This window comes from Halichondria panicea, chromosome 16, assembly GCF_963675165.1.
Source record: "Halichondria panicea chromosome 16, odHalPani1.1, whole genome shotgun sequence".
NCBI lineage: Eukaryota > Metazoa > Porifera > Demospongiae > Suberitida > Halichondriidae > Halichondria > Halichondria panicea.
In genome coordinates, this window is record NC_087392.1 from 265,001 (window position 1) to 291,949 (window position 26,949).

Below are 26,949 nucleotides of genomic sequence, written 5' to 3' on the forward strand. Positions count from 1 at the left end.
CCGAACACCTTTGTCCCCGGGCCCATTCGGGTAAGTGAAATATTCGGATAATCAAAACATGCCAGCTGGCTTCTTTTTGCCAGCCACGTGGGCAATTTCCTACTGCGCATGCTCAGATTGCACTATGCTCTAGCATTCGGATAATCGAGGATTCGGATAACCGGGATTCGGATAACCGAGGCTCAACTGTATTACCAAATCAGAGCTTAGCTCAGAGCTTCAGTACACACACTGTGTTGGTTGCCAGTTTCTTGTTAGAGTGTGTGCAGATGTTGTGTCTGCCCTGAGGGAAGTTAGCTGACCACCTGCATGCCCTGCTAGTGTGTTCCCCTCAGGGTGTAGGTCACAGGGGGGGCCCATTGTGTGCAGAGAGGGCTTGGTAGAGCTGTATAGGGCATTGTCAGGCCTGAGTGGTTAACCCTTTAAGGTAATTTGTGTAACTAGTGATTAATTGTGCATTCTCGAGCTAGTAGGAGAATAGTCTGGTTGTGATAGTCAGCCTCCTCTGGGCAAGGGTATAGCTAGCTCATTGTGCCATTTTGTGGAATTTTCTTTCCATTGGTGTAAGTGTTTTATTAATTTGCATCATGCCTGATCCAATCAGAACCTCCCCTTAATAGGCCTCCATACATGCAGTGCAGCAATATGATCTCAGTGTTTCCTGTGTAGTCCCACCTAATTGCTTGGTGTCTGGAGGCATTTAAATCCTTTTATCTATCATCTTTGATGCTAAATATAAAGTTAATGTCTGGTGGTTATCAATACTCACACCCCCAGTAGACAAGCAGCCCCAGGTTGTTAGTGTACACCCTCTAGATCTATATAGATGCTGTTATCACTACCTCCCACTGTAACCTGAGTCAGTGGAGGAGCCCACCACACTCTGTCCATAGCTAGCTGTCTCATGAGTCAGTGGAGGAGCCCACCACACTCTGTCCATAGCTAGCTGTCTCATGAGTCAGTGGAGGAGCCCACCACACTCTGTCCATAGCTAGTTGTCTCTGAGTCAGCGGAGGAGCCCACCCACACACTGTCCATAGCTAGCTGTCTCATGACCACCAATGTGATCTAGTTAGCCGGTTGGTTGAGCAACAGCATACCAATAGTGATGTTCACAGCGTACAGTTCCCATACCCACTACAATATAATGATACATAGCATCCAGTTTCCATGTCCACTTTTAGGGCTGTGTGTTTTCATATGGGATACTCTCTAGTCTTGTCTATTAAATTAGAGTGGCTATAATATACTCTTGATGTTGGCAGAGTCTTTGTAGTATCTCAAAACATGTGTAAGCATACTCCATAAATGCCTGTAATGATAAGGTGCCTTGTTTACCATCTCCTCTGGGAGCTGGTTGGCTGCTGAATCACTGTGTACATGCTCAGGCAGTCAACAGCAGATTTGTCTTTCTAGCTAAACCTCATTTGTTTATATTTGTCTTCATTTTATGGACCACCTGGTCTGCACAAAGTTGACACTGCTAGGTGGTGATCATTCGTCATGTTTGTATTGCACTTGATAGGAAGATGGCTTTCCCACTAAAGTAACTGAGAGCATACACACACACCCACACACACAAACACACCCACCACACATGCACACGCACACCACACACACACCCACCTACCACACATGCACACACACACACACACACACACACACCACACACACACACACACACACACACACACACACACACACACACACACACACACACACACACACACACACACACACACACACACACACACACACACACACACACACATGAGGTAGCTTCAGTTCTGTTGAGTCTACTGGAGAGTGTAGAGCAGCTGAGCTTGTAGCTTAAGTGGTTAAGTTGCTCTAACAAAGTAGAAAACAGTTTGGAAGCCAATAATTGTATAATAATCTCCCCACTTAATTAGCCAAGTGTGCCACCCTATATATAGTGTTCTCTGAAACAGGAGCACACACACACACAGTTGGTCTAGCTGCTGAATGTTGAGCCTGTGAAGCTCCTTAAAGAGGCTCTGATAGCTAACCCTCTCCAGTAGTGTGGGGCAACAGAGCCCTGCAATAGTCAGTGGTGTGTGTGTCGTTGTCTCTGTTGTCGGGCTGCATCTGACCACTAATGTGTATGTGGTGGGCCTTGCAAAGTCCCACTGGAATGTTGATTGCTTCACTAGCTAGTGCACATTCCTGCGAGCTATTGGTATTGATTGTAGCAAACAGTTTATTCAGATGTACAAGGTTCTTGCTTGTTGTGTGTGTGTACCAGCTGTGACCTCTGACCCCTGCAGTGTGTGGAGACATGTACTACTACTGGTGAGGGGTGGAACTCGAATGTGGCTGTCGTGGAACGGGGACAAACATTCCTGACATTGGAATGGGAAATGGACCAACCTGACACAGTGTATCGAGTGCGATGGTTTCAAGAGAGAGTGTTTATAGGAGAAGACAATGTAAGTCCTTTTGAACGAGCTGACCCCCTGCATTGCTATACCCCCCTTACTCTACCCCCCACAGACCACGGACCTGATGTACACAATGACAGATCTAACATCTAACACTCAGTACACAGTGACTATTTGTCGACAGATAGTGACAGATGATACCTGTGGCAACTGTGACTTGTGTGCCACCACTCTACAAGGTACGTGTGTGTGTGTGTGTGTGTATAGTGGAGAGTCTTAACGTTGCTCATGTGTACCCCCCACACAGGCCCTCCCGCTCCTCCAGGGGGCGTGGCTATACAGGTGAACGGACAAGAGTTTATCCGGGTGCTGTGGCAGGAACGGATGGATGGGGTGGACATGTGGCACGTCCTCTGCCTCGTCAGCGACACTGGAGAGGTCGTCCAAAACAGGTGACTTTGAAACGTTTATGATTGTCTTGCTATAAGTTTATATCCTTGAAATATACCCGCTATAACATGTACGTTACATATCTTTGCTTGAGACTAGCTGTTATTCATCACACACCCCCGGCTACCACCCCCCACAGCTCGATACGTTCTGTCAGAGGTACAAGTATCGTAGGTGTAAATGTGCTCCAGCTTACCCCTTCAACTACCTACAATTGTTCCGTGGCTGCTTCCAACTCATTTGGCCAGGGGGAGTACTCGCCTGTTGTCCAGGGAACCACTTTGGCCAGTACTAGTGAGTTAACTAATCATGTTATAGCGTCAGTTTGTGGATGTAGGTATCTTTGAGAGGCCATAACTTGCGTCCTTCAATTGATTTTTTGCTTAAAGTAAACCCTTTCAGATGGTGTATTAAAATCAAAAACCACCAATTTTGGCAAAACACCATGAGTAGCCAAGCTAGCCCATGAGTATTTTGGGCATGTTGTTAAAGTCAAAATTTAATATACCATCTGAAAGGCCTTCTTTTAAGCTTTTCGAAATTGTAAGTAGCTCCTAGCTTGTGTCCAGTGCCACACACACACACACAATGCTTACCCCCCCCCCCCTGCAGGGAGCCCTGGTATACTCCTCATGGTGTTTGATGACAGCGTGAAGAGTCTAAGTCTCACTGTCGATAGTGTAGAGATAAGTGGTACCTATGAGGCAAACGAACAACGCCCTCTGTTCTCCCACACTGCCACTATTACAGGTATAGACACACCACCTCTGATGATCATCATGGCTCTGTGTGTAACAGCTTTTGAGACACTAATAAATCATGGATTGTAGCATTGTGTGTGTGTGTGTGCCATCACTAGAATGTTTAAGTGAAGGAGGTTTACTTTTCAGAAAGTATTTTGTAGCTCTCAAGCTCATCTCGATTGATTGCCCCCCCCCCCCCCCCCCCTCCCCAGGTATTGACTACCACTTCCATCGTGGTCAGATCTACTTCACTAGTGCTGACCTGAGCCTGTACCGAGTCAATGTGACACTGTCCTCTGACTCTCTCTCTCTCTTGAACCCATCAGGTAACCTCCCCCTCCACCACATGTGCCCTGACCTAGCCAGCCTTGCTTGTATTACAGCCCCTGAGGTGATACTAGCTGACAGGCCAGCTGATAGCCTTGGCTCTGTTGCTGTGGACTGGATCTACAACGAAATTTATTGGATAGAAAACAGCACTAATGAGAGCAAGGTGTGTGGCCGCCATCCTTTATTATAGTGGGCGTGCAAGTTACCCCCTCCCTTACAGATAATGCGAGGAGACCTGACGAATGGCGGCCTGACAGACAGCTACTGTGTACTCTCCACACAAGGCCTGCGACACATTGCAGTAGATCCAGTGAGGGGGTGAGTCAGCCGATAGTGGGTGTGGTCACGGTATGTTGACTCTGCCCTCCTATATACAGGTGGTTATTCTGGAGTAGCATGAGTGGACTCTACAGAGCCCCACTGAGCTCTGTGAGGGCTGGCAACTCAGACTGCCCCGCCCTCTTAGATAACATGGAGACGATTGTCGCAGTACCTGTGATATTTTTCACGCCTGAATCCACCGTGATATACCTTATATTAGAACAGAGCTGCGTAACCCTTCCCCCCAATCTTCCCAATTGTTTATCATCAGTCACTGCCAATGGGAACAACCTGCAAAACTTCAATGGTGCTCCTGGAGACACTACACTACTGGCTATTTATAACAATCGTGCCCTCCTTGTCCTTAATACTTCACCAACAAGTGCCATCCTCGTCGTAACCACTGGTGGTCTGAACACACCCATTACAGGGGATAGTGCTTCACAAAGCATTAACTCTGGTACTGCAATCACTAACCTAACAATGATGAGGGTCTACAGAGACGTCCTACAGCCTCTACCAGGTGACAGCTTAGCACAACCACTATCCCCGCTCCCCTCCTCTTGTTAATCATTGTGTCCCCTTGTATGCAGTCCCTCCATTCCCTGTGAGTGACGTGCGTGTCGACTCTGTGGATGTGTCAGCTCGTGTCTCCTGGACTGTCCCTGTGTTCAGTGGAAGCCTCTTCAGTAAGACCACTAGCTACTACTATAGTGATTTGTCATATAAGTATGCATATACATATACGTACATGTGTTTGTCAAAGCTTGTTCTGTGTTTGGTTATCAGACTGTGTATATATGTGTATGCATTTACATGTGTTCTAGCTTGTGACGCCGTATTGCTAATAGGCTAACAGGAAGTTTTAGCATTCACAATGACCTAAAGAGGATGTGTGCATGATCACATACAAATAATATTATCACATGATAATTTCATGACAGGTAATGACTCGTACCGAGCCTGGGAGTACAGTGTGCAGTACTCTCAACTTTCTTCTGGGCCAATTACCACCATTATAACCTTTGACCCGTACGTAAACCTGGCGGGTCTGACAGGGGGTGCTCTGTACGAACTAGATATTGTGGCAAGGGGATTAAGTGACTCAGAAGATCTTGAAGTTGGGCTGTTAGTACCTATTGTGTTCCACACCAGGACAGATGGTGAGTGGTACTAGCTAGGTCTAGTGTTGACTGTATATCATCCCCCCCCCCCCCCTCTAGCTGACCTACAGCTGGTTGTGGCTACTGAGTCTGGTGTCATAACAACCAACGTAGGGCTCAACAGCGTATCCGTGTGTGTGGAGAACACAGACTCGAGTGGTGTGGCCTTTGACTCTCACACTGACACTACCTATTGGTTGACTGAGGGTAGTAGAGGAGATGTCGTCTCTCGCACTGTGGGGGGCATTATTACCATGGCACCTGACACTGTCTCTAGGGCCTATGCCCTACGACTTGACTGGGTCACTAGGAGACTCTTCTGGGTACAGGATGGAATACAGGTGAATACTTTATCATATCTCTAGAGTCTGAGAGGCTACCATGCTATAGCTAGTAGCCTATTCCAATCTGGATAAAATCTACATGTATAAAAATACTCACTCGATCCCCTCCCTCTCAGGATGGTGAGTCCCGGGTCATTAACGTGGCGTCAGTGGAAGTGGAGGATGCTTCCAATCCAGTGATTGGTAGTCCAGAGGTGTTCCAGACATTCTCAGGCACTACTGGAATTGAGACCACGGCTATGGACGCCACTAATGGGTGAGCTGTGTGTGTGTGTGTGTGTGTGTGGATGTGGGTGTGGATGTGGGTGTGTGTTATGCTGCTCTGTATTGTTAGTATATCCCCCTCCAGTTTTGTGTGTAGTTAACCCGAGGCGCGTGGGCGGCCACGGGTTATAGTAGTCGTTTGGTTTGTTTGTTTGCGACAGGTGAATCTACTCACCTGGATGCCACAGCACTGCGTTTACAGCATGGATAGCCTTCATACAACAAGTTATTAATTTTAATAGTGGCAGAATTTCATGTTAAACCTTCGTTGTCAAATAAAAACGAGCAAAAGCTAAGAAGCTTGTGACTGGGTCTGCTTACCTGGATGCTCTAGCACTGCGTTTACAGCATGGGTAGCCTCCACACAACAAGTCAGTACTTCTAATAGTGGCAGCTTTCGGTGTTAAAGCTTCGTTGTCTAATAAAAGTGAGCAAAATGTAGCTTGAACAGAACTTGCACATGCGTTACTTATAACTGAAGTGATCCTGTACCAGGTCCAGAAACAATGGAACAGGGTCACTAAAGTAGAAAGCTGTATATACCAGGAACAATATTGGAACAGGGTCACTAAAGCAGAAAGCTTGCTTTAGCTGACTGGGATCCATGCAGGACCTGGAGCCATACTTTTCTGAGACTCCATGCTTCTTTGCTGTGATCCTAATCCACAGTGCATATATTTATAGTACTACTACCTGTTCTCAAATGTTTCAGCATGCCTCCAGTCTGTTTTAGTTTTATTGCTCCTGAGTTGCTGTGCAAGTCATGCATGATGATGATAACAACATCACTATATGCACTGCATTATATCAGTCTTCTGGTTTCTTTATAATCATGTCACCAGCCGAGGGTTTGCACTTTAGTGCTCTAGTTCTATTAGCTACAGATTATAATCATTGAAAAATTATCGTTTTGTTTAAAGTTTGTCAATTCTCCAATTCCTTGGCTTATTAAACATCAATTGCTCATCTTATTATGCTGATGATGATGTCATACAGTGTTGATACAGCACTGGTAATATGATACACTGCTCTGTATTTTTAGTAGCAATTCTAAATATACTTCTTTACTGAGCACAGGAGTGGGCGTAATCAATTGGAACTAAATAACACATACTTGACTCATACGCACTTTATAAATACACGTCACAGGTTTTTGTTCTGGGTGAGTGACTCTACAATCTACCGCAAGATGCTCAACGGGGAGGGGCTTACCTCCTGCCATGCTAGCAGCAGTACCCCCACAGCTCTGGCCATTGACTCAGGGCGGAGGAGGCTGTACTGGCTGAGCAACACAGCCTCCAGCACCCTCACTGTCAATCAGCTCGAGTACAATACTGCAGAGTGTGATACCAACAGGTGAGAGTATACCTTCACCTGTATCATCCTCTCCTCCTTGTATACCTTCACCTGTATCATCCTCTCCTCTTTGTATACCTTCACCTATATCATCCTCTCCTCCTTGTATACCTTCACCTGTATCATCCTCTCCTCTTTGTATACCTTCACCTGTATCATCCTCTCCTCTTTGTATACCTTCACTTGTATCATCCTCTCCTCCTTGTATACCTTCACCTGTATCATCCTCTCCTCTTTGTATACCTTCACCTGTATCATCCTCTCCTCTTTGTATACTTTCACCTGTATCATCCTCTCCTCTTTGTATACCTTCACCTGTATCATCCTCTCCTCCTTGTATACCTTCACCTGTATCATCCTCTCCTCTTTGTGCAGTATTGTGGCACGAGATCTATCCATGAGTGATTTCTCCTTTGGGTGAGTTAACCCCGCCCCCCCTTATCCGCCCACACAGTCACATGACTACCCCCCACACACACAGTACGGCGACTGCCACAGTGATGGTGTATGCCTCAGACACTCTCTTCATTGCCAGTGGCTCCACTATTCACAGCATTCCCTCACAGTTCACAAGTGTACCTTCAGACAGATCCCTGTTTGTGGGTCAACAGCAGGTGACCGACATCTGCCTAAATGATCCGAGCATCGCTATAGAAGACATGACTGTCACCTCCAGAGGAGCCCAGCCCCTACCACGTGAGAGCGATAACTATAGCAGATCTGTTCACTTGTTGTGTAGAATGGAGAGCCTTGCCCACCACCGAAACCACACCATTCCCAACTATTCTATTCCACTTTTCTTCCCCACTATACATGTACGTATGCTCTATGGTTACCTAAATATCCTGTCTCTCTTCATAGCCAATCTACAGGCTCTTGAGCGAGGCGTAGCTAGAGTGACACCACAAGCTGCCCCCTCTCCTCCCTCAGAAGGCCCTGGGTCCACCATCACCTCTGTGGTCCTACAGTGGACTGCTCCCCCTCCCGTCCTCCCCAACTCTCCACTCACCTTCATTCTTAACTACCTCCTCAATGGAGCCAACCCTGTCCGCAATGTCATCCTCAAGGTAACCAACTTGTGCCATATTTACACCATTTAATCTTGCTGTACATTACTAGGATACCAATGTAACAGTAATGGTAGCTGAGGAAAGGACTCAGGTGAATAGTAGTCTGGTGACTTGCTCCCTCTGGGTGTGTGGACCACCAACAGCGATGAGTACAGTACAGTCGCTACCAGCAGGTAAGAGTGATGACCCTTTACCACATGTACTAGTATGGTGAATGGTTTGTACGTGCAGTTCCTGGAGTGGTCACTGATGTGAGGGTGATCGTGTATCAGCCATTAGCGGGGGAGACTGATCTAACAGGATTAGTGCTGTGGACTCCACCAGCTGGCTCTATCATCGATAGTTACTCCATCAACCTCGCCCTCAATGTTGGGGGGACTCCCCTTCCCTTGGTGAGATACCCTTACTCAATGTAAGGTACTCATTGAGACTACCCCTTCTGCAGGTGTATCAACCCCCAGGAAATTTGCCCAATCACGTCCTCGTCATGAGAGCAGATATCGATTTTGCTGTGTCTTACCTGGAAGAGGGTACTGCCTACGATGTCCAGGTATGTCATCACTGGCTGCATGCCCATCGATCAATTTTAACGACTTTCTGAAAGCTTAGAAAAATACCTGGTGTCATCAAAAGTTCCTAAAAAGTATTTTCCATATAATTATATATACCTTAAGGTGACATAATATTATTTTCGCGTGTATTAATTTCTGCTATTTCTGCGAATGAGAGTAAATTCGCAAAAATTAGTACTCGCAAATAATTGGCCGCCCTCTTGTTTAATGTATCCATATATGTGAAAATATGTCACCTTAAGGTACATAATTGGAACATATGGGCTAAAGCCAAAAAATTACGGCCTCATGAGATTAAAACACATCATTTGCTTTCTGAAAATCATAACTTTTGATAGTTTGGGGACTCTTTCAGCTGCCATAACTTGAATTCCGTGGATCCAATTGCAATGATTTTTTGATTTTTCGAAAGCTTAAAAAGCCAAAAAAATGGCAAATTATGGCCCCGACGAAATTTTGGATCAAAATACATCATTTGAAAGGTCTCTTTCTAAGCTTTCAGAAAATCAGGAAATGTTTGACATTGGATCAACAGTACTAAAGTTATGGCTGTTTAACTACAACCCCCCCCCCCCTCCAATGTAGCTACTTTTGTTAGCAACAAGTTGTGTGTGATAACCGTGTGTGTTGTGTGCATGTGCAGATCACAGCGTCCAACATGCCCAGTGGCCCTGGCATCCCCTCCTCCACTCTCACCTTCACTCTAGATGGTGAGTACTATAGCCTTAATTGCTTTATTTTATAAATTTCAACGGCTATTCAACCAGGTCCCAACTATCCTCGTCACCTGTTGGTCCTGGACTCGGGGAATGCCCAAGTAGCTGGCATGGATACGGACTTTGTCACTCCACCAACAACAACGGCAACGCTCACTCATCTTCTCGCTGACACTATTGCCAGGGAAGCTTATTACTTTGACAGGGACATGTACACCATCCTCAAGTCATCACTGCAGTCTGGGGAAATAGATGTACGTATGTTGCTAGTAGTCTAGCATTAGCTATTCTGTTGAATGGGTTTCAGACACAAGTATATAATTATGCAGTTGTATGTATGTACAAGGTGATTCCTAAGTCTTACAGCTGACGTGATAATTTTCCTTCTTCCCTGTCTCTGTAGACTCTCAAGCTTATAGGCCCAGATCTCGAGATGTTGTCTCTTGCGTATGACTGGGTTGCCAGGGTTGTCTACTATGCTGTCAGGACTACCAGTAACCAACTGGAGTTCTATAGCATAAGAGTACTGGACAAAGATAGAAATGCACTCCTGTTCCCCTCCCTAGACCACACCCTCTCACAAACCACCACCCTCCAACTCACCATGGACCCTATGGCAGGGTACGTAGTTCAACACTGAGGTCATTCATTCATACATTCATACATTGTAGCCGTCACTCAAAGTATTATTATTGCCCCCATTCAGAGTCCTGTATTGGATCCAGTCTGATGGCTCCACAATACAGCTGCTCTCACTAAATCTCCGTCAGTCTAACTTGACCACACCCACTATCCTCAGCACCACCTCCCGCCGGAGGAAGCGTCAATCTGACACCCTCTCCTCTCTCAACCTCACCCCCGTATTGACCCTTGACCCCATCACACGGAACCTCTTAGTGGCTACCAGTGATGGAGACATCCACTCTTGTAATATCACCTCAAGACAGTGCACGCTATTGGTCGATGCAGCCACACTGTCTGGAGGAGACACCTCGTCCGTGGGTAGGTCTCACGAGTAGTGTAGAGTCATCTGTTTTTAAGCAGATATACTTCGAGGGTATAAATATTTGCGCACTGATTAAGCATGTACCACGAACATTTATATCCATGAGCTGCCTTGTTATTCCGCGAAAACCTTTCTAACAGTCTTTTTAGAAAGTTTATTCTTGAAATATACCCGCTATATGGTAGTCAGTCCTATGGGACACAGCCTTCCCTCTATGAGTTGACTTTTGTAAAATGAACTCTCCTTCTTGCCCCTCCCCCCCTCCCACAGGACTACCCCCCACGTCCATTGCAGCTGATGATCGCCACTTGTACTGGAGTGGAGGGACTGGAGTATATGCGGTACTGAGGACTGACCCCACCTCTCTCATCACTGTGTCTATGACAGGCGCTCCTTCCACACTGACCCCCCTCAGTCCCGGGGCACAGCCACTCGGACGTAAGTGTGTGTGTGTGTGTGGGCGGCTAGTGTGTGTGTGTGTAGGGTGTGCTTATCACAAGTTGAGTGGTTTTGCTCTGAATAGAGAGCCACCTAAATAATCACCAGCTGCTCATAACTTGAGTTAGGATTGTCTGTTTAGTTGCTTTTGATTTATGTGTTTGGCTACTGCTCACACACACACAGGACTCGAGTGCCTGTCTCCACCGTTGCATATAATGGCTATCAGGCCTGTGCCTAAAGTGGTGGATAAAACCAGCACCTCGTTGACTATGGAGTGGGAGGAGCCACCACTGTCAGCCGAGTGTGCCGATGTGTTCAGCTTTCCCCCCCTCAACTACATTATATCCGTGGCCGATCCTGGCATAGATCGATTCTTTTTTAATAATGCGGTAAGGACACTTTTTGTTCGTGATAATACAGTACATGTACCTACTGGACAGTCCAATATCGTATTGTGTGCAGTAATTGTCGCTAGTGTCAGTCTCCCCTCCACACACGCACACACACGCACGCACACACACACACACACTAGTGTCAGTCTCCCCTCCACACACGCACGCACGCACACACACACACACACACACACGCACGCACACACACACACACACACACACGCACACACACACACACTAGTGTCAGTCTTCCCCCTCCACGCACACACACGCACGCACACACACACACACACTAGTGTCAGTCTCCCCTCCACACACGCACGCACGCACACACACACACACACACACACGCACGCACACACACACACACACACACACACACACACACACTAGTGTCAGTCCTCCCCCTCCACACACCCACACACACGCACGCACACACACACACACACTAGTGTCAGTCTTCCCCCTCCACACACACACACACACACGCGCACGCACACGCACACACACACACACACACTAGTGTCAGTCCTCCCCCTCCACACACCCACACACACGCACGCACACACACACACACACTAGTGTCAGTCTTCCCCCTCCACACACACACACACACACGCGCACGCACACGCACACACACACACACACACACACACACACACAAAAACAGGGAATGACTTATGGAACACGGTTTGAGCTGACAGGGCTCTTGTCCTTTGTTGAGTATCCTCTAAGCTTGATTACTGCGAATGTGTTCTCCCAGCGAAGATTCTCCTCTGACGACCAGCAAGGAAGCTCTGTGGCGGATTCCAGTACACGGACTCTCGCAGGAGGTATGACGTCAACCACACACGCACACTCACACACACACAACTCACACACACAGTTCCCGACGCCCCCACCATTCTCAATTCCAACGTGATTGGCACGTCTAGTGTAGAGCTTAATTGGGCTCCTGGAGTGTTAAGAGGTGATCCAAATAGCGTGGTCTACTTTGTTCGTTCTGAGACTGGTCAGTCGATATCAGTCATGAGTGAGAGCACGACCATCGACAGCTCTATAGGAATACCACCAGGCAGTGACCACCAGTTGCAGGTGACCACCTCCTTCATATATAGTCCCTGGTGATGTCTAGAGCTACAGCTCTTACTTTTGATATTCATTGCATAATTTTTAAAGTTATGACGAAAGTACATGTAGTTTATCAAATTGTTTGTTTTCTGTGTGTTGAGTACGTGCGTGACGTGTGTTGCCTTCAGGTGGTGTTGTACAATGGAGCGTTCAACAGTCCAGCTGCTCGTGTGCGTGTGTCATTCTGGAGACTGCCCCCTCGGCCATTATCACAGTCCATCTCTAGCTCTAACCTCACTGTGAACTTCACTCTAGAGCCAAGTACTCACTCTGACATCGCGAGTGTGGCTGTGCAGGTGTGTGTACTTATTGTGTGTGGGTGTGGGTATGTGCTGTGTCAGGAAACAACTTGTGGTGGATGGAAACGTGTATGCATGTTGTGTACGCAATAATATTGCATCACATGTACAGAGATGCTTGTAGCTAAGTGTACCCCCCCCCCCCCATGCAGAGATGCATGTAGCTAAGTGTACCCCCCCCCCATGCAGAGATGCATGTAGCTAAGTGTACCCCCCCTATGCAGAGATGCATGTAGCTAAGTGTACCCCCCCCCATGCAGAGATGCTTGTAGCTAAGTGTACCCCCCCCCCCATGCAGTATTGTGAGGTGTCTGTTGAAAGCACCAATTGCAGCTGTCCAGACGACTCCATCAGAACAGAGTTTCGAGCTGCAATGACCCCCATGACCTTTGTGTTCCCCATCTCTGGTCTAGGAGCGTACACACTGTACTGTGTCCAGAGTGTGGGTAGGTACCGGGAGATATCCGGGAAGACAGTACCGGGAGGAGAAGTCACCTCCGGACAAGGACGTGCCGATAAGTCCTCAACAACGATGGGTGAGCGGACAGCTGTGTGTGTGTGGGCAGCCTGTATGTGTGCGTACCTGTGTGTGTGTGTGTGTGTGTGTGTTGTGTGTGTGCGTGGACCTGTGTGTGTGTGGGTGTGTTCTCATACACTGTAGCTGACTTTGATTCCCTAACCTAGGACCCATGTGTAGTTTATTACATGTGAGATATTAACAGCCTCCATCCCTTGTTCTGTTCAGCTGGTCTTCCAGACCGTGTTGATGTTATTACTCTAAGCGGCTCTCTGCTCTCCTGGGAAGCGCCCAATCCACGATCACCATCAGGCATTATCAATTATCTGGTCTCAGCAAGGTACGTATGACACCAACATTGCCCCCCACATCTATCACTTCCCACAGAGAGGTGGCGGGGATACGGAATGCCACCATGAGGGTGTTCGATGGAAGATCACTGGATCTACAGACTCAGTTCTCTAGTCTGGAGGGGCTGATCAACTATGATGTGAGTGTACAAGCTGTCAATGACATTGGCACTGGGCCCCCAAGTGACAGCATGGTGTTCACCCCGCAGCTAGAACAACCAAGTGAGTGAAGCACACTTGTGTGTGGGTGGGTGTTTTGGTTGTGCATCTTCACTGTCATTACTGCTACTGACTGTATTGTTATCCGTGTCTACACAGTCCTGGGCATTGGAGCTATTGTGGGCATAGCACTGGGCGGGGCTGCCCTCATTGCACTCTGTCTCGGCTTCTTCCTCTTCTGTGGTGAGTCAACAATACTGCTGATTCAGCTATATTTATGAGTCTTATATATATCAAGTACCCACCATCATCCCTGGGTTTACCACGGTGCCTGTACTGTACACTAGCTTGTGTTAGCTGTTCATCCCTGGGTTTACCACGGTGCCTGTACTGTACACTAGCTTGTGTTAGCTGTTCATCCCTGGGTTTACCACAGTGCCTGTACTGTACACTAGCTTGTGTTAGCTGTTCATCCCTGGGTTTACCACGGTGCCTGTACTGTACACTAGCTTGTGTTAGCTGTTCATCCCTGGGTTTACCACGGTGCCTGTACTGTACACTAGCTTGTGTTAGCTGTTCATCCCTGGGTTTACCACGGTGCCTGTACTGTACACTAGCTTGTGTTAGCTGTTCATCCCTGGGTTTACCACGGTGCCTGTACTGTACACTAGCTTGTGTTAGCTGTTCATCCCTGGGTTTACCACAGTGCCTGTACTGTACACTAGCTTGTGTTAGCTGTTCATCCCTGGGTTTACCACGGTGCCTGTACTGTACACTAGCTTGTGTTAGCTGTTCATCCCTGGGTTTACCACGGTGCCTGTACTGTACACTAGCTTGTGTTAGCTGTTCATCCCTGGGTTTACCACGGTGCCTGTACTGTACACTAGCTTGTGTTAGCTGTTCATCCCTGGGTTTACCACAGTGCCTGTACTGTACACTAGCTTGTGTTAGCTGTTCATCCCTGGGTTTACCACGGTGCCTGTACTGTACACTAGCTTGTGTTAGCTGTTCATCCCTGGGTTTACCACGGTGCCTGTACTGTACACTAGCTTGTGTTAGCTGTTCATCCCTGGGTTTACCACGGTGCCTGTACTGTACACTAGCTTGTGTTAGCTGTTCATCCCTGGGTTTACCACAGTGCCTGTACTGTACACTAGCTTGTGTTAGCTGTTCATCCCTGGGTTTACCACGGTGCCTGTACTGTACACTAGCTTGTGTTAGCTGTTCATCCCTGGGTTTACCACAGTGCCTGTACTGTACACTAGCTTGTGTTAGCTGTTCATCCCTGGGTTTACCACAGTGCCTGTACTGTACACTAGCTTGTGTTAGCTGTTCATCCCTGGGTTTACCACGGTGCCTGTACTGTGCACTAGCTTGTGTTAGCTGTTCATCCCTGGGTTTACCACGGTGCCTGTACTGTACACTAGCTTGTGTTAGCTGTTCATCCCTGGGTTTACCACGGTGCCTGTACTGTACACTAGCTTGTGTTAGCTGTTCATCCCTGGGTTTACCACGGTGCCTGTACTGTACACTAGCTTGTGTTAGCTGTTCATCCCTGGGTTTACCACGGTGCCTGTACTGTACACTAGCTTGTGTTAGCTGTTCATCCCTGGGTTTACCACGGTGCCTGTACTGTACACTAGCTTGTGTTAGCTGTTCATCCCTGGGTTTACCACGGTGCCTGTACTGTACACTAGCTTGTGTTAGCTGTTCATCCCTGGGTTTACCACGGTGCCTGTACTGTACACTAGCTTGTGTTAGCTGTTCATCCCTGGGTTTACCACGGTGCCTGTACTGTACACTAGCTTGTGTTAGCTGTTCATCCCTGGGTTTACCACGGTGCCTGTACTGTACACTAGCTTGTGTTAGCTGTTCATCCCTGGGTTTACCACGGTGCCTGTACTGTGCACTAGCTTGTGTTAGCTGTTCATCCCTGGGTTTACCACGGTGCCTGTACTGTACACTAGCTTGTGTTAGCTGTTCATCCCTGGGTTTACCACGGTGCCTGTACTGTACACTAGCTTGTGTTAGCTGTTCATCCCTGGGTTTACCACGGTGCCTGTACTGTACACTAGCTTGTGTTAGCTGTTCATCCCTGGGTTTACCACGGTGCCTGTACTGTACACTAGCTTGTGTTAGCTGTTCATCCCTGGGTTTACCACAGTGCCTGTACTGTACACTAGCTTGTGTTAGCTGTTCATCCCTGGGTTTACCACGGTGCCTGTACTGTACACTAGCTTGTGTTAGCTGTTCATCCCTGGGTTTACCACGGTGCCTGTACTGTACACTAGCTTGTGTTAGCTGTTCATCCCTGGGTTTACCACGGTGCCTGTACTGTACACTAGCTTGTGTTAGCTGTTCATCCCTGGGTTTACCACAGTGCCTGTACTGTACACTAGCTTGTGTTAGCTGTTCATCCCTGGGTTTACCACGGTGCCTGTACTGTACACTAGCTTGTGTTAGCTGTTCATCCCTGGGTTTACCACAGTGCCTGTACTGTACACTAGCTTGTGTTAGCTGTTCATCCCTGGGTTTACCACGGTGCCTGTACTGTACACTAGCTTGTGTTAGCTGTTCATCCCTGGGTTTACCACGGTGCCTGTACTGTACACTAGCTTGTGTTAGCTGTTCATCCCTGGGTTTACCACGGTGCCTGTACTGTACACTAGCTTGTGTTAGCTGTTCATCCCTGGGTTTACCACGGTGCCTGTACTGTACACTAGCTTGTGTTAGCTGTTCATCCCTGGGTTTACCACAGTGCCTGTACTGTACACTAGCTTGTGTTAGCTGTTCATCCCTGGGTTTACCACGGTGCCTGTACTGTACACTAGCTTGTGTTAGCTGTTCATCCCTGGGTTTACCACGGTGCCTGTACTGTACACTAGCTTGTGTTAGCTGTTCATCCCTGGGTTTACCACGGTGCCTGTACTGTGCACTAGCTTGTGTTAGCTGTTCATCCCTGGGTTTACCACGGTGCCTGTACTGTACACTAGCTTGTGTTAGCTGTTCATCCCTGGGTTTACCACGGTGCCTGTACTGTACACTAGCTTGTGTTAGCTGTTCATCCCTGGGTTTACCACGGTGCCTGTACTGTACACTAGCTTGTGTTAGCTGTTCATCCCTGGGTTTACCACGGTGCCTGTACTGTACACTAGCTTGTGTTAGCTGTTCATCCCTGGGTTTACCACGGTGCCTGTACTGTACACTAGCTTGTGTTAGCTGTTCATCCCTGGGTTTACCACGGTGCCTGTACTGTACACTAGCTTGTGTTAGCTGTTCATCCCTGGGTTTACCACGGTGCCTGTACTGTACACTAGCTTGTGTTAGCTGTTCATCCCTGGGTTTACCACGGTGCCTGTACTGTACACTAGCTTGTGTTAGCTGTTCATCCCTGGGTTTACCACGGTGCCTGTACTGTACACTAGCTTGTGTTAGCTGTTCATCCCTGGGTTTACCACGGTGCCTGTACTGTACACTAGCTTGTGTTAGCTGTTCATCCCTGGGTTTACCACGGTGCCTGTACTGTACACTAGCTTGTGTTAGCTGTTCATCCCTGGGTTTACCACGGTGCCTGTACTGTACACTAGCTTGTGTTAGCTGTTCATCCCTGGGTTTACCACGGTGCCTGTACTGTACACTAGCTTGTGTTAGCTGTTCATCCCTGGGTTTACCACGGTGCCTGTACTGTACACTAGCTTGTGTTAGCTGTTCATCCCTGGGTTTACCACGGTGCCTGTACTGTACACTAGCTTGTGTTAGCTGTTCATCCCTGGGTTTACCACGGTGCCTGTACTGTACACTAGCTTGTGTTAGCTGTTCATCCCTGGGTTTACCACGGTGCCTGTACTGTACACTAGCTTGTGTTAGCTGTTCATCCCTGGGTTTACCACGGTGCCTGTACTGTACACTAGCTTGTGTTAGCTGTTCATCCCTGGGTTTACCACAGTGCCTGTACTGTACACTAGCTTGTGTTAGCTGTTCATGTCCTGGTGTTTATGTCCTGGTGCAGATATGTGGTTACTAATATCTCCTTGCTTACAGTGTGGTTTGTTCGCCTGAGTCGTCCTAAAGAGCAGGAGATACGTAGTCTATCCTACATGTATGGACCAGATCACGAGTTGAGCAACTTAAGGAGTGCCTATCGCCACGAGCAGGCACAGAACCCCCACTACACCTGGTAAGCATGGCAACCATCTCGGGGGGGGGGCAAGGCTTGCTTGTAGAGTGGTTGTTTTATATTTTTTTACTTTGTGTGTCCAGGACTAATGAAGATTACGTGTGTACTGATGACGATCTTGACAAGCTCAGCAAATTCCCTCGGCACAATCTTAAACTAGAAAAGTAGGTGTGGTCTGGTTACAATACAGCGTGTTTTATCTTGCTCCCCGTCCCCCTCCTCTCGGCCAGTTTCATTGATCGTGGAGAGTTTGGTGAGGTCTACCAGGGGACAGCCACGGACATCCTTGGAGTGGACACTGGAGCCACCCCCGTTGCAGTCAAGGTCAGAGTTCACTAGTAATGATGTAATGCCTCTCATGTACGCTTTGTTCCACAACAGACGTTAAGGAAAGGTGCTAATAGTGAAGACCAGAAGAAGTTTTTGTCAGAGGCCTCTCTAATGAGGTAACTCCATACCACTGTAGCTCACCTGACTTAACACCCCTCTGTCCCTGCAGTAACTTCAACCATCCTAATATCGTGAAGGTGTTGGGGGTGTGTCTTGACAATGACCCAGTGTACATCATCATGGAGCTCATGCCAGGAGGTGACTTACTCAAGTTCCTCCGAGAGGCTAAGAGAGACCACGTAAGATGATCACATGACATATAAACTACTGCATGTATTGATAGCTAAGTTTGAGAGGCCATAAATTGTGTTGCAAACGTCCGATTTCCAAACAATTTCTGTATTTAGTAGCTCTTTGATAGATAATAATTATAGTGTGCTAGCTTAGATCAGTAATTTATTTTAGACGAAATTTTCCAAATTTTTGAAAGAATATAAGTTCAAAATCAGGCCTGTTTTCGTATATCAAAACATTTGAGCTACAGCATAACTCATATCACCACCTCTCCCCTCCCCTCCCCTCCCCTCCCCTCCCCTAGGGCCCTGTTCTGTTGACGCTCGCGGAGCAGATACAGATCATGCTGGACGTGGCCCACGGCTGTCGTTACCTCGAACAGCAGCACTTTATCCATCGAGACATTGCAGCGAGGAACTGCCTCGTGTCCAGTAAGGGGGCCGACAGGATGGTCAAGATCGGAGGTGTGTTGTGGGAGGAGCTTAGTACCTGTAACTAGAGTAGTCGTATATATTCTGTAGTTATTTGCTTGGTGTGTTTAGACCTGTGCTTGGTTGTATATCATCACTCCCTCCCTGCACAGACTTTGGTCTAGCGCGAGACCTCTACTCATCAGACTACTACCAGGTGGAGGGACAACGCAAACTGCCTGTACGATGGATGGCCCCTGAGGCATTGCTCCAGGGCAAGTTCACCGTGGAGTCAGATACATGGTCAGCCCTAACCACCAGTAGTTATGTACACTAAATTGAAAACCAGTTTATGATAATTTTTATTACTTTGCCTTAGGTCTTTTGGTGTGTTGCTATGGGAGATCATGAGTCTTGGCAACCAGCCCTACCCTGGGCGGATCAACCAGGAGGTGCTCCAGTTTGTAACTGGAGGGGGCAGATTAGAAAAGCCAGAGAAATGCCCCTCCAAAATGTACGACAAATCAGAGTAACACACACACACCCAAACATCACTCCACCCCCTAATATTGACCTTTGCCCCCACTCCCTACAGCTATCATCTGATGCAGAACTGCTGGAAGAGGTACTCGTCAGATCGACCACACTTTGATTCGATTGTGCCGCTCCTCACCAACTTCCTCGATCGTATCAAACGACCTGACAGTGTCTACCACAGTGACTCAGAGTCTGAACCCGAGGAAGAGCCCAATCTGAGACGAACGTCGTCAGGGAAACCACCCAGTAGAACACCCTCCTTCAAGTCAGGTGAGGTTTTAGTCCAGTGTTAGTGATGTAGCCTTATATAGCCCAAGCAGTGTATTGATGTGTGTTTCTCCATTGTGTACAGGTTTCATGAATCTAGCCAGATCAGGGAGTGTCAAATTACGTAACAGTTTCCGTCGCCATGGTAGCATTCACAAACGAGAGGAGAACAACATCTCCCAACTTCCTGTAAGCAGTTCAGAAAATCTCATTGCAGCTATAGTGAGTCCACGTACACAAACGTGGCACTAGGACTGAATGACTGCTATTACTGACTGTATCTGTGTTGTGTTGACTGTGTATCTGTGTTGTGTTGACTGTGTATCTGTGTTGTGTTGACTGTGTATCTGTGTTGTGTTGACTGTGTATCTGTGTTGTGTTGACAACTGTTTGTTTCTGTCCTTGCAGGAAGATGCAAATGCCTTCAGAGAAGTTGGACCGTTTTAGAGGGTTTTTAATCGATGTGTGCATATCATCACCGTGTGTATCATATAGGCTACATGAACTGTAGTAGTTATTTAACTCAGTGTACATGTGTGGGTCACCTTGCTGCTGCATGTATATGTTATTACTGTACTCCCAGCTAATCTTTTTAATGTTCATTCTGCACAAGTTCAATACATGTATATTATTATGTACAGTGTATTTTAATTACTATTTTTGACAATAAGTTGTTCAATTCACATGCATGGCTAACTTGTTGAATTCACGTACACGTATGTAACATAATGAAAACTACAACAGTATAATTATATGAAGTTCTCTGAAAAATGCCATTATAGCTAGTTTGTTAGTTGTCATAAATGTTGATATCTTCTCCTTTCTCCACGCTAACAGCTGTGGGGTCCAGACTCTTGTACACAGCATTGTGGGGGGTGGCATAGGCGGGGTTTGGGAACACTAGGGGACCAGCTATAAGGGGGAGGGGTAATGACATGCATATTGGAACACACACGGTAATAAGTATGACCTACATTGTTGATTGGTTGGTGACTTGCTGTATCGCTGTGATCCTGATGTGCTATGCTACAGGGGGGGGGGGGGGGGGGTGAGGTCAACTGACATGCATGGTGGGGGGTAACTACCATGAGCTGGTCTATGCGGACTCCCAAAGGGTCACTCTGATGTGGAGGTGTGTCAGAGTGTGGAGTAGAACCATTCACAAAGGTATCGCGTCGTACCTACAGCAGTGATGGTGTACACACAGCATGATATTAGCTAGTGCTACCAGCTAGAACAATACAAACCTGGTCTGGGAAGAGGACCAACATTGAGAACACGGCAAGACCCTGCATGTGAAATAACATTTCTCATACATAACGTGTGAGAATATTTCAAATTTAATGGTCAAAGAGTTGAGCAACTCCTCCATCTCTTAGTTTAGGTAGGTCACCTGGAAAGCCATGCAGAGAGTGGATGCCTGGAGAAGTGGAGTGGAGGATAGGTCCTGGAGCACAGTACCCACAGACCAGCAGAGGCCCATCACCACTACCAGCGCAGCAAAACACTTCAGCCAGTATCTGTACAGGGAGAAGACCAACATCAAATGTGTTGCTAAGTTATAATTGTACACACACACACACACACACACACACGCCCACACACACACACACGCCCACACACACACACACACACAGCACATACACTTCTGACTTTATCTCCCTCCTCTTGGAGTGTCTATACAGCATAGCCATGGCCACCAACAACACCACAATGTTCCCCTGTGCAGACAGGCGCATGGTGATAGGTACTTGACCATGCAGCTGTGGTTATATACTTACCATGACAATGAGAAGGACTGGGGAAATGGAGACCCACATAAACCCACCACCATAACCCAGCCAGCACCTGTGTATACATGAGGCCATACTGAAGGGCTGTATACAGTTCCTTCACTTCGTTACCCACCTAGCATCTCTAGTATAGAGCCATGAGCCAGTCAGCAAGTGCCTGAGGGCGAGGGCTAGTGACAAGTACAGGGCAGGCAGACCTGCACACAGTGGTCTTGTTATAGTGGATCAAAGCATGGCGGGTGTGGACTAACCGTAGCTGAGGATGGTGAAGGTTAGAATTGTACAATACTTTTTCTTGCGGCTAGTCTTGATCACACCCACACAGAGCACCACCCCCTCCATTAACAACCACAGGAAGGCCGCCATGTACAAGTATTGCAAGGCTACAGCAACTGCAGAGCAAAATATCTGTACAGAGAAAATTAATGTTAGCGTTAAGAGCATCTTTGAACGGCCATAACTTTAGTTCCGTTGTTCCAATAACGTTAATTTTACAACTTTCTGAAAGATTAGGAAGAGATCATGTGATGCAAGAGACCCATAGAGCTTAAATCAGATAATGATGCTCAATTTATACCTGATTGTGTGTTTTGTCAATAGCTGTGACAAATACGAGTTGATAGGCTATCAGAGACAGACACAGCTGTACATGAACGTAGCTCCGTGGTGACCAGAGCGACCTGATCAAGAGACATCAAGGGTCAATACACAAGCACACAAGGTTGTGATGGTAGCTCACCTGATGCATGTGTGGATGAGCACCGTGAGAGTCATAGCAACCAGAGATATGGCCACAGCAGTATAGCTGACGAGGTCAAAGTGTACACTAGCATCATCTCCATGGGGGGTCAGTAGGACGGCAATGTGGGAGGGATGGGTACATGTGCACACAGTGAGAGTGTCTGTTGACTGGTCATGGTCAACTGCACATCCATCACCAGACCACCTCATCCTGTGAACACACAATGATAAGGTTGATTGAACAAACTATTACGTATATTTACGAGTCAGTCTTCCAGAACCTGCACACTTGTTCCTTCTCATCCTGCAGTGCACCAGTAATGAATGCATGTATACAAGGATGTAACTTACAGGATTGGCTCTGAGGGTAATCTTGACTTGAGACTGTAAGCCCCGTGTGTTACACACCTCCTCCCCACAGAGGACAGCTGTGGAGAGCACAGGACCATCAATACTGTACCCACTCAGCGTGTCACTAATGGAGACGAGGAATGTGATGAGTCAGCACTCTATAAAGAATGCCCTTACTTATCGTCCAGAATATCAGTCATGTCAGTCAAGTAAAAGGAAGCAATCTTTCCTGTGGAATGTAAGATAGTGTGTAAGATAGTGTGTACCTCACATGATCACAGCTATGTAGCTATATACACTCCACTAGCAATGTCACGCATGTCGTCATAATGGTGCCATCAAAAGTTCTTATTGAGAGATAAAATTACTTGCCAATTTAGCCACACAATGGAAAATAATAGCCCATGGTTCAAGGCCGAAAAAACGATTTTCTGATTTTCTGAAAGCTTAGAAAGAGACCTTTCAAATGATTTCATCAAAGTTCATATTTGAGTAATTAAAATATTTACCAATTTAGCCATACCATGGTCCAAAGCCGAAAAATGACAAATTATGGCCCCAACAAAATTTTGGATTGGAACACATTATTTGAAAGGTCTCTTTCTAAGCTTTCAGAAAATCATAAAAATTTTGAAATTGGATCAATGATACTAAAGTTATGGGGTTGAAAGATATTCAATCCCCCCCCCCATCCGTTTAATCAATGGTTTGGGGGCTCTTTTTGTTAAGCATCATCTTGTAAGCCTGCAAATAGTAATGGTAGCCATGCAAACTCACCGGAGGTAGTTCCAGTTAGTCTCTGTAACTCTTGACCATCTAGAATGATAGAACTGCCATTGACTGCCATTGCAACAAGGTCACCCACAAAGGTAGCTTCAGACACATTCATCTCTGCACACACAGTGTATATAAGCATGGAGACGGTGGTAAGAGACAGACAAACACTCACTGATAAAACCAACATCCACAAAAGAGACGTTGAAAGCGAGGAGAGCAAGGCGATCCAAGCATATTAAAATCTCGGACGCCACTTCCACTCTCTCTGCCTGTGCAAAGGAGCACACATGTGTACAATACAGTATTGTTTGCGGTCATGGCTTACTGCTGGTAGCTTCTTGGTGTTCTGTAGAAGCCTTGCCAGTGCTCTCAGCATGGCCTAGGGACATAATTATTGTACAGATTACATTGTTTAAATCATACGATTTATATACAAGTGTTGTTATGATTAGAGGGGCGCCTTATTAATTACTCACCTCAGGGTCCAGTGTCAAGGGGGGTCCTGACAACACCCTGGTGATGATCTCCTCCAGTATCTGCATAGCTGTCCTCATGTCCTCTTCCTTCACCAGCTCTAGCATGGCTGAGACAGGGTCAGCTGCCTCTGTACCCACGGATACCCTAGTAGTAGCAACTGCTGTGCCTGCTTCATTTGTAGCTGTAGAGACGGCCATCGTGGTAGCTTCTTCTGTAGACGCGGCCATCGTAGTAGCTTCTTCAGTGGTGGGGGCCATCGTAGTAGCTTCTTCAGTGGTGGGGGCCATGGTGGTAGCTTCTTCAGTGGTGGGGGACATCGTAGTAGCTTCTTCAGTGGTAGCTTCTTCAGTGGTGGGGGCCATCGTGGTAGCTTCTTCAGTGGTAGCTTCTTCTGTAGACGCGGCTATCGTAGTAGCTTCTTCAGTGGTGGGGGCCATGGTGGTAGCTTCTTCTGTAGACGCGGCTATCGTAGTAGCTTCTTCAGTGATGGGGGCCATTGTGGTAGCTTCTTCAGTGGTGGGGGCCATTGTGGTAGCTTCTTCAGTGGTGGGGGCCATCGTGGTAGCTTCTTCAGTGGTAGCTTCTTCAGTGGTGGGGGCCATCGTGGTAGCTTCTTCAGTGGTAGCTTCTTCAGTGGTGGGGGCCATCGTAGTAGCTTCTTCAGCGGTGGGGGCCATGGTAGTAGCTTCTTCAGTAGTGGCGGCCATCGTAGTAGCTTCTTCTGTAGATGCGGCTATCGTAGTAGCTTCCTCAGTGGTGGGGGCCATCGTGGTAGCTTCTTCAGTGGTGGCGGCCATCGTGGTAGCTTCTTCAGTGGTGGGGGTCATCGTGGTAGCTTCTTCAGTGGTGGCGGCCATCGTAGTAGCTTCTTCTGTAGACGCGGCTATCGTAGTAGCTTCCTCAGTGGTGGGGGCCATCGTAGTAGCTTCTTCTGTAGACGCGGCTATCGTAGTAGCTTCTTCAGTAGTGGCGGCCATCGTAGTAGCTTCTTCAGTGGTGGGGGTCATCGTGGTAGCTTCTTCAGTGGTGGGGGCCATCGTGATAGCTTCTTCAGTGGTGGCGGCCATCGTGGTAGCTTCTTCAGTGGTGGGGGCCATCGTAGTAGCTTCTTCAGTGGTAGGGGACATCGTGGTAGCTTCTTCAGTGGTGGCGGCCATCGTAGTAGCTTCTTCAGTAGCTTCTTCAGTGGTGGCGGCCATCGTAGTAGCTTCTTCAGTAGCTTCTTCAGTGGTGGGGGCCATTGTGGTAGCTTCTTCAGTAGCTTCTTCAGTGGTGGCGGCCATCGTAGTAGCTTCTTCAGTAGCTTCTTCAGTGGTGGGGGCCATTGTGGTAGCTTCTTCAGTAGCTTCTTCAGTGGTGGGGGCCATTGTGGTAGCTTCTTCAGTGGTGGGGGCCATTGTGGTAGCTTCTTCAGTGGTAGGGGACATCGTGGTAGCTTCTTCAGTGGTGGCGGCCATCGTAGTAGCTTCTTCAGTAGCTTCTTCAGTGGTGGGGGACATCGTGGTAGCTTCTTCTGTAGCTTCTTCAGTAGTGGGGGCCATCGTGGTAGCTTCCTCAGTGGTGGGGGCCATCGTGGTAGCTTCTTCAGTGGTAGCTTCTTCAGTAGCTTCTTCAGTGGTGGGGGCCATCGTGGTAGCTTCTTCTGTAGACGCGGCTATCGTAGTAGCTTCCTCAGTGGTGGGGGCCATCGTGGTAGCCGCTTCTGAACTTTGGTCACTATCCTCAGAGCTTTGGCAATTATTTGGGTTGGAGCTCTGACCATTATTTTGGTTGGAGGAGCCTTGACCATTATTTCGGTTGGAGCATTGACCGTTATTTTGGTTGGTACCTTGCCCGTTATTGTGGTTGGTATCCTCAGAGCTTTGGTCACTATCCTCAGAGCTTTGGTCACTATCCTCAGAGCTTTGGTCGGTATCCTCAGAGCTTTGGTCGGTATCCTCAGAGCTTTGGTCGCTGGCTGATCTAATTGTCCTGTACTCTGCATCTCCATCAAGTCTTCGGTGCACATCACGATGTTCACTCACTGCATAAACAGAAATATAGAATGAGACAGCACATCATACAAATTCAGTAGAAAGCTTTTACCCCCAGTGGAGGGACCCCCTGCATAGGCACTAGCCATGGCAACCAGAACAAGTAGAACAGAAACACTTGAGTACATTCTCATCTTTGCTTGGACTTCAGCAACTAACTCTTTGCTTGGACTGCATGTCTCCAAGTCCTGTCCTTATATACAGACAATGCACAGACATAATCATGAATGCAGGCAGACAGTGCATAAATTGTTGTGAGTACGTAGCATATACAAGGAATGCAACTCTTATTTTTGATGTGGTACGAAACCAACAACATTCCCTATGACTGCAGCTAAAGAAGCACATGACAAACGCAGTCTCTAAAAGATGCTCATAATTACTGAAAATGCAACGGAACACCTAATTTAAATGTAATTAGAGAGTACTAATCTTATAGCTTGAGTACAGACATATCTTCAGGTGAATTTGCACAACTCTGAATACTCCCTAAAGCAATAACATGCATTGTAAGCCAACCAAAGCCTTCTCCCTGCGTACACTATATACAGCGCCTAGCCCCCAGGTACTCTGATCTATATGTAAATAGGATAATGCATGCTCCATTAAACAAGAGCTCTGTATAGCTCCCTAAAGTGTGAAGAACCGGAGTGGGGTAGACAACACAATGAGGACCACCAGCAGGACAAAGCCAGCTGCTCTCATCCACGATGCTATGGACACTATCCTCAGTCATACA

The 26,949-nt window shown here is 47.4% G+C and overlaps 2 protein-coding genes across 3 annotated transcripts in view; one reads left to right on the forward strand and one right to left on the reverse strand.

Moving 5' to 3' along the window:
• LOC135349573 (proto-oncogene tyrosine-protein kinase ROS-like) overlaps positions 1-20,725 on the forward strand; it is a 21,737-nt gene extending 1,012 nt beyond the window's left edge. The window contains exons 3-46 of one of the 2 annotated variants that reach the window (XM_064548105.1): positions 2,286-2,447; positions 2,512-2,638; positions 2,707-2,851; positions 2,989-3,143; positions 3,462-3,599; positions 3,805-3,918; positions 3,976-4,085; positions 4,143-4,240; positions 4,300-4,766; positions 4,837-4,932; positions 5,188-5,406; positions 5,467-5,747; positions 5,867-6,006; positions 7,164-7,370; positions 7,746-7,787; positions 7,852-8,066; positions 8,232-8,437; positions 8,490-8,613; positions 8,672-8,832; positions 8,886-8,990; positions 9,656-9,722; positions 9,780-9,982; positions 10,132-10,349; positions 10,435-10,730; positions 11,005-11,172; positions 11,359-11,564; positions 12,238-12,400; positions 12,454-12,662; positions 12,827-12,994; positions 13,296-13,533; positions 13,743-13,854; positions 13,902-14,086; positions 14,183-14,266; positions 18,065-18,200; positions 18,284-18,364; positions 18,431-18,524; positions 18,582-18,646; positions 18,700-18,829; positions 19,129-19,288; positions 19,408-19,537; positions 19,614-19,748; positions 19,830-20,041; positions 20,124-20,260; positions 20,447-20,725. In XM_064548105.1, the coding sequence (XP_064404175.1) occupies positions 2,286-2,447; positions 2,512-2,638; positions 2,707-2,851; positions 2,989-3,143; positions 3,462-3,599; positions 3,805-3,918; positions 3,976-4,085; positions 4,143-4,240; positions 4,300-4,766; positions 4,837-4,932; positions 5,188-5,406; positions 5,467-5,747; positions 5,867-6,006; positions 7,164-7,370; positions 7,746-7,787; positions 7,852-8,066; positions 8,232-8,437; positions 8,490-8,613; positions 8,672-8,832; positions 8,886-8,990; positions 9,656-9,722; positions 9,780-9,982; positions 10,132-10,349; positions 10,435-10,730; positions 11,005-11,172; positions 11,359-11,564; positions 12,238-12,400; positions 12,454-12,662; positions 12,827-12,994; positions 13,296-13,533; positions 13,743-13,854; positions 13,902-14,086; positions 14,183-14,266; positions 18,065-18,200; positions 18,284-18,364; positions 18,431-18,524; positions 18,582-18,646; positions 18,700-18,829; positions 19,129-19,288; positions 19,408-19,537; positions 19,614-19,748; positions 19,830-20,041; positions 20,124-20,260; positions 20,447-20,485 (6,948 nt within the window). In that variant the 3' untranslated portion in view covers positions 20,486-20,725. The remainder of the gene's footprint in view (positions 1-2,285; positions 2,448-2,511; positions 2,639-2,706; positions 2,852-2,988; positions 3,144-3,461; positions 3,600-3,804; positions 3,919-3,975; positions 4,086-4,142; positions 4,241-4,299; positions 4,767-4,836; positions 4,933-5,187; positions 5,407-5,466; positions 5,748-5,866; positions 6,007-7,163; positions 7,371-7,745; positions 7,788-7,851; positions 8,067-8,231; positions 8,438-8,489; positions 8,614-8,671; positions 8,833-8,885; positions 8,991-9,655; positions 9,723-9,779; positions 9,983-10,131; positions 10,350-10,434; positions 10,731-11,004; positions 11,173-11,358; positions 11,565-12,237; positions 12,401-12,453; positions 12,663-12,826; positions 12,995-13,295; positions 13,534-13,742; positions 13,855-13,901; positions 14,087-14,182; positions 14,267-18,064; positions 18,201-18,283; positions 18,365-18,430; positions 18,525-18,581; positions 18,647-18,699; positions 18,830-19,128; positions 19,289-19,407; positions 19,538-19,613; positions 19,749-19,829; positions 20,042-20,123; positions 20,261-20,446) is intronic. The other variant, XM_064548106.1, reaches the window with a different exon arrangement.
• Positions 20,715-26,828, reverse strand: LOC135349574 (mucin-5AC-like). The gene is made up of 19 exons (XM_064548107.1): positions 26,263-26,828; positions 24,177-26,200; positions 24,026-24,079; positions 23,873-23,969; positions 23,701-23,814; positions 23,101-23,152; positions 22,924-23,047; positions 22,836-22,876; positions 22,571-22,783; positions 22,409-22,511; positions 22,083-22,239; positions 21,947-22,028; positions 21,820-21,886; positions 21,683-21,759; positions 21,432-21,558; positions 21,286-21,327; positions 21,124-21,219; positions 21,013-21,064; positions 20,715-20,950 (listed from the first exon to the last, which is right to left on the reverse strand). Exons 1-19 carry the CDS (start codon positions 26,342-26,344, stop codon positions 20,829-20,831), a joined length of 3,726 nt encoding a protein of 1,241 aa, XP_064404177.1. The 5' UTR covers positions 26,345-26,828; the 3' UTR covers positions 20,715-20,828.
• Positions 26,829-26,949: the final 121 nt, after the last annotated feature.

Coding starts and splice junctions, on each gene's coding strand:
- LOC135349574 (XM_064548107.1), bottom strand. CDS start 26,344: ATGAGAATGTACTCAAGTGTTTCTGTTCTACTTGTTCTGGTTGCCATG. Junction 26,201..26,262: donor AGGGGGTCCCTCCACTGGGG/GTAAAAGCTTTC, acceptor CTGTTTATGCAG/TGAGTGAACATCGTGATGTG. Junction 21,220..21,285: donor TGGTCCTCTTCCCAGACCAG/GTTTGTATTGTT, acceptor TCACTGCTGTAG/GTACGACGCGATACCTTTGT.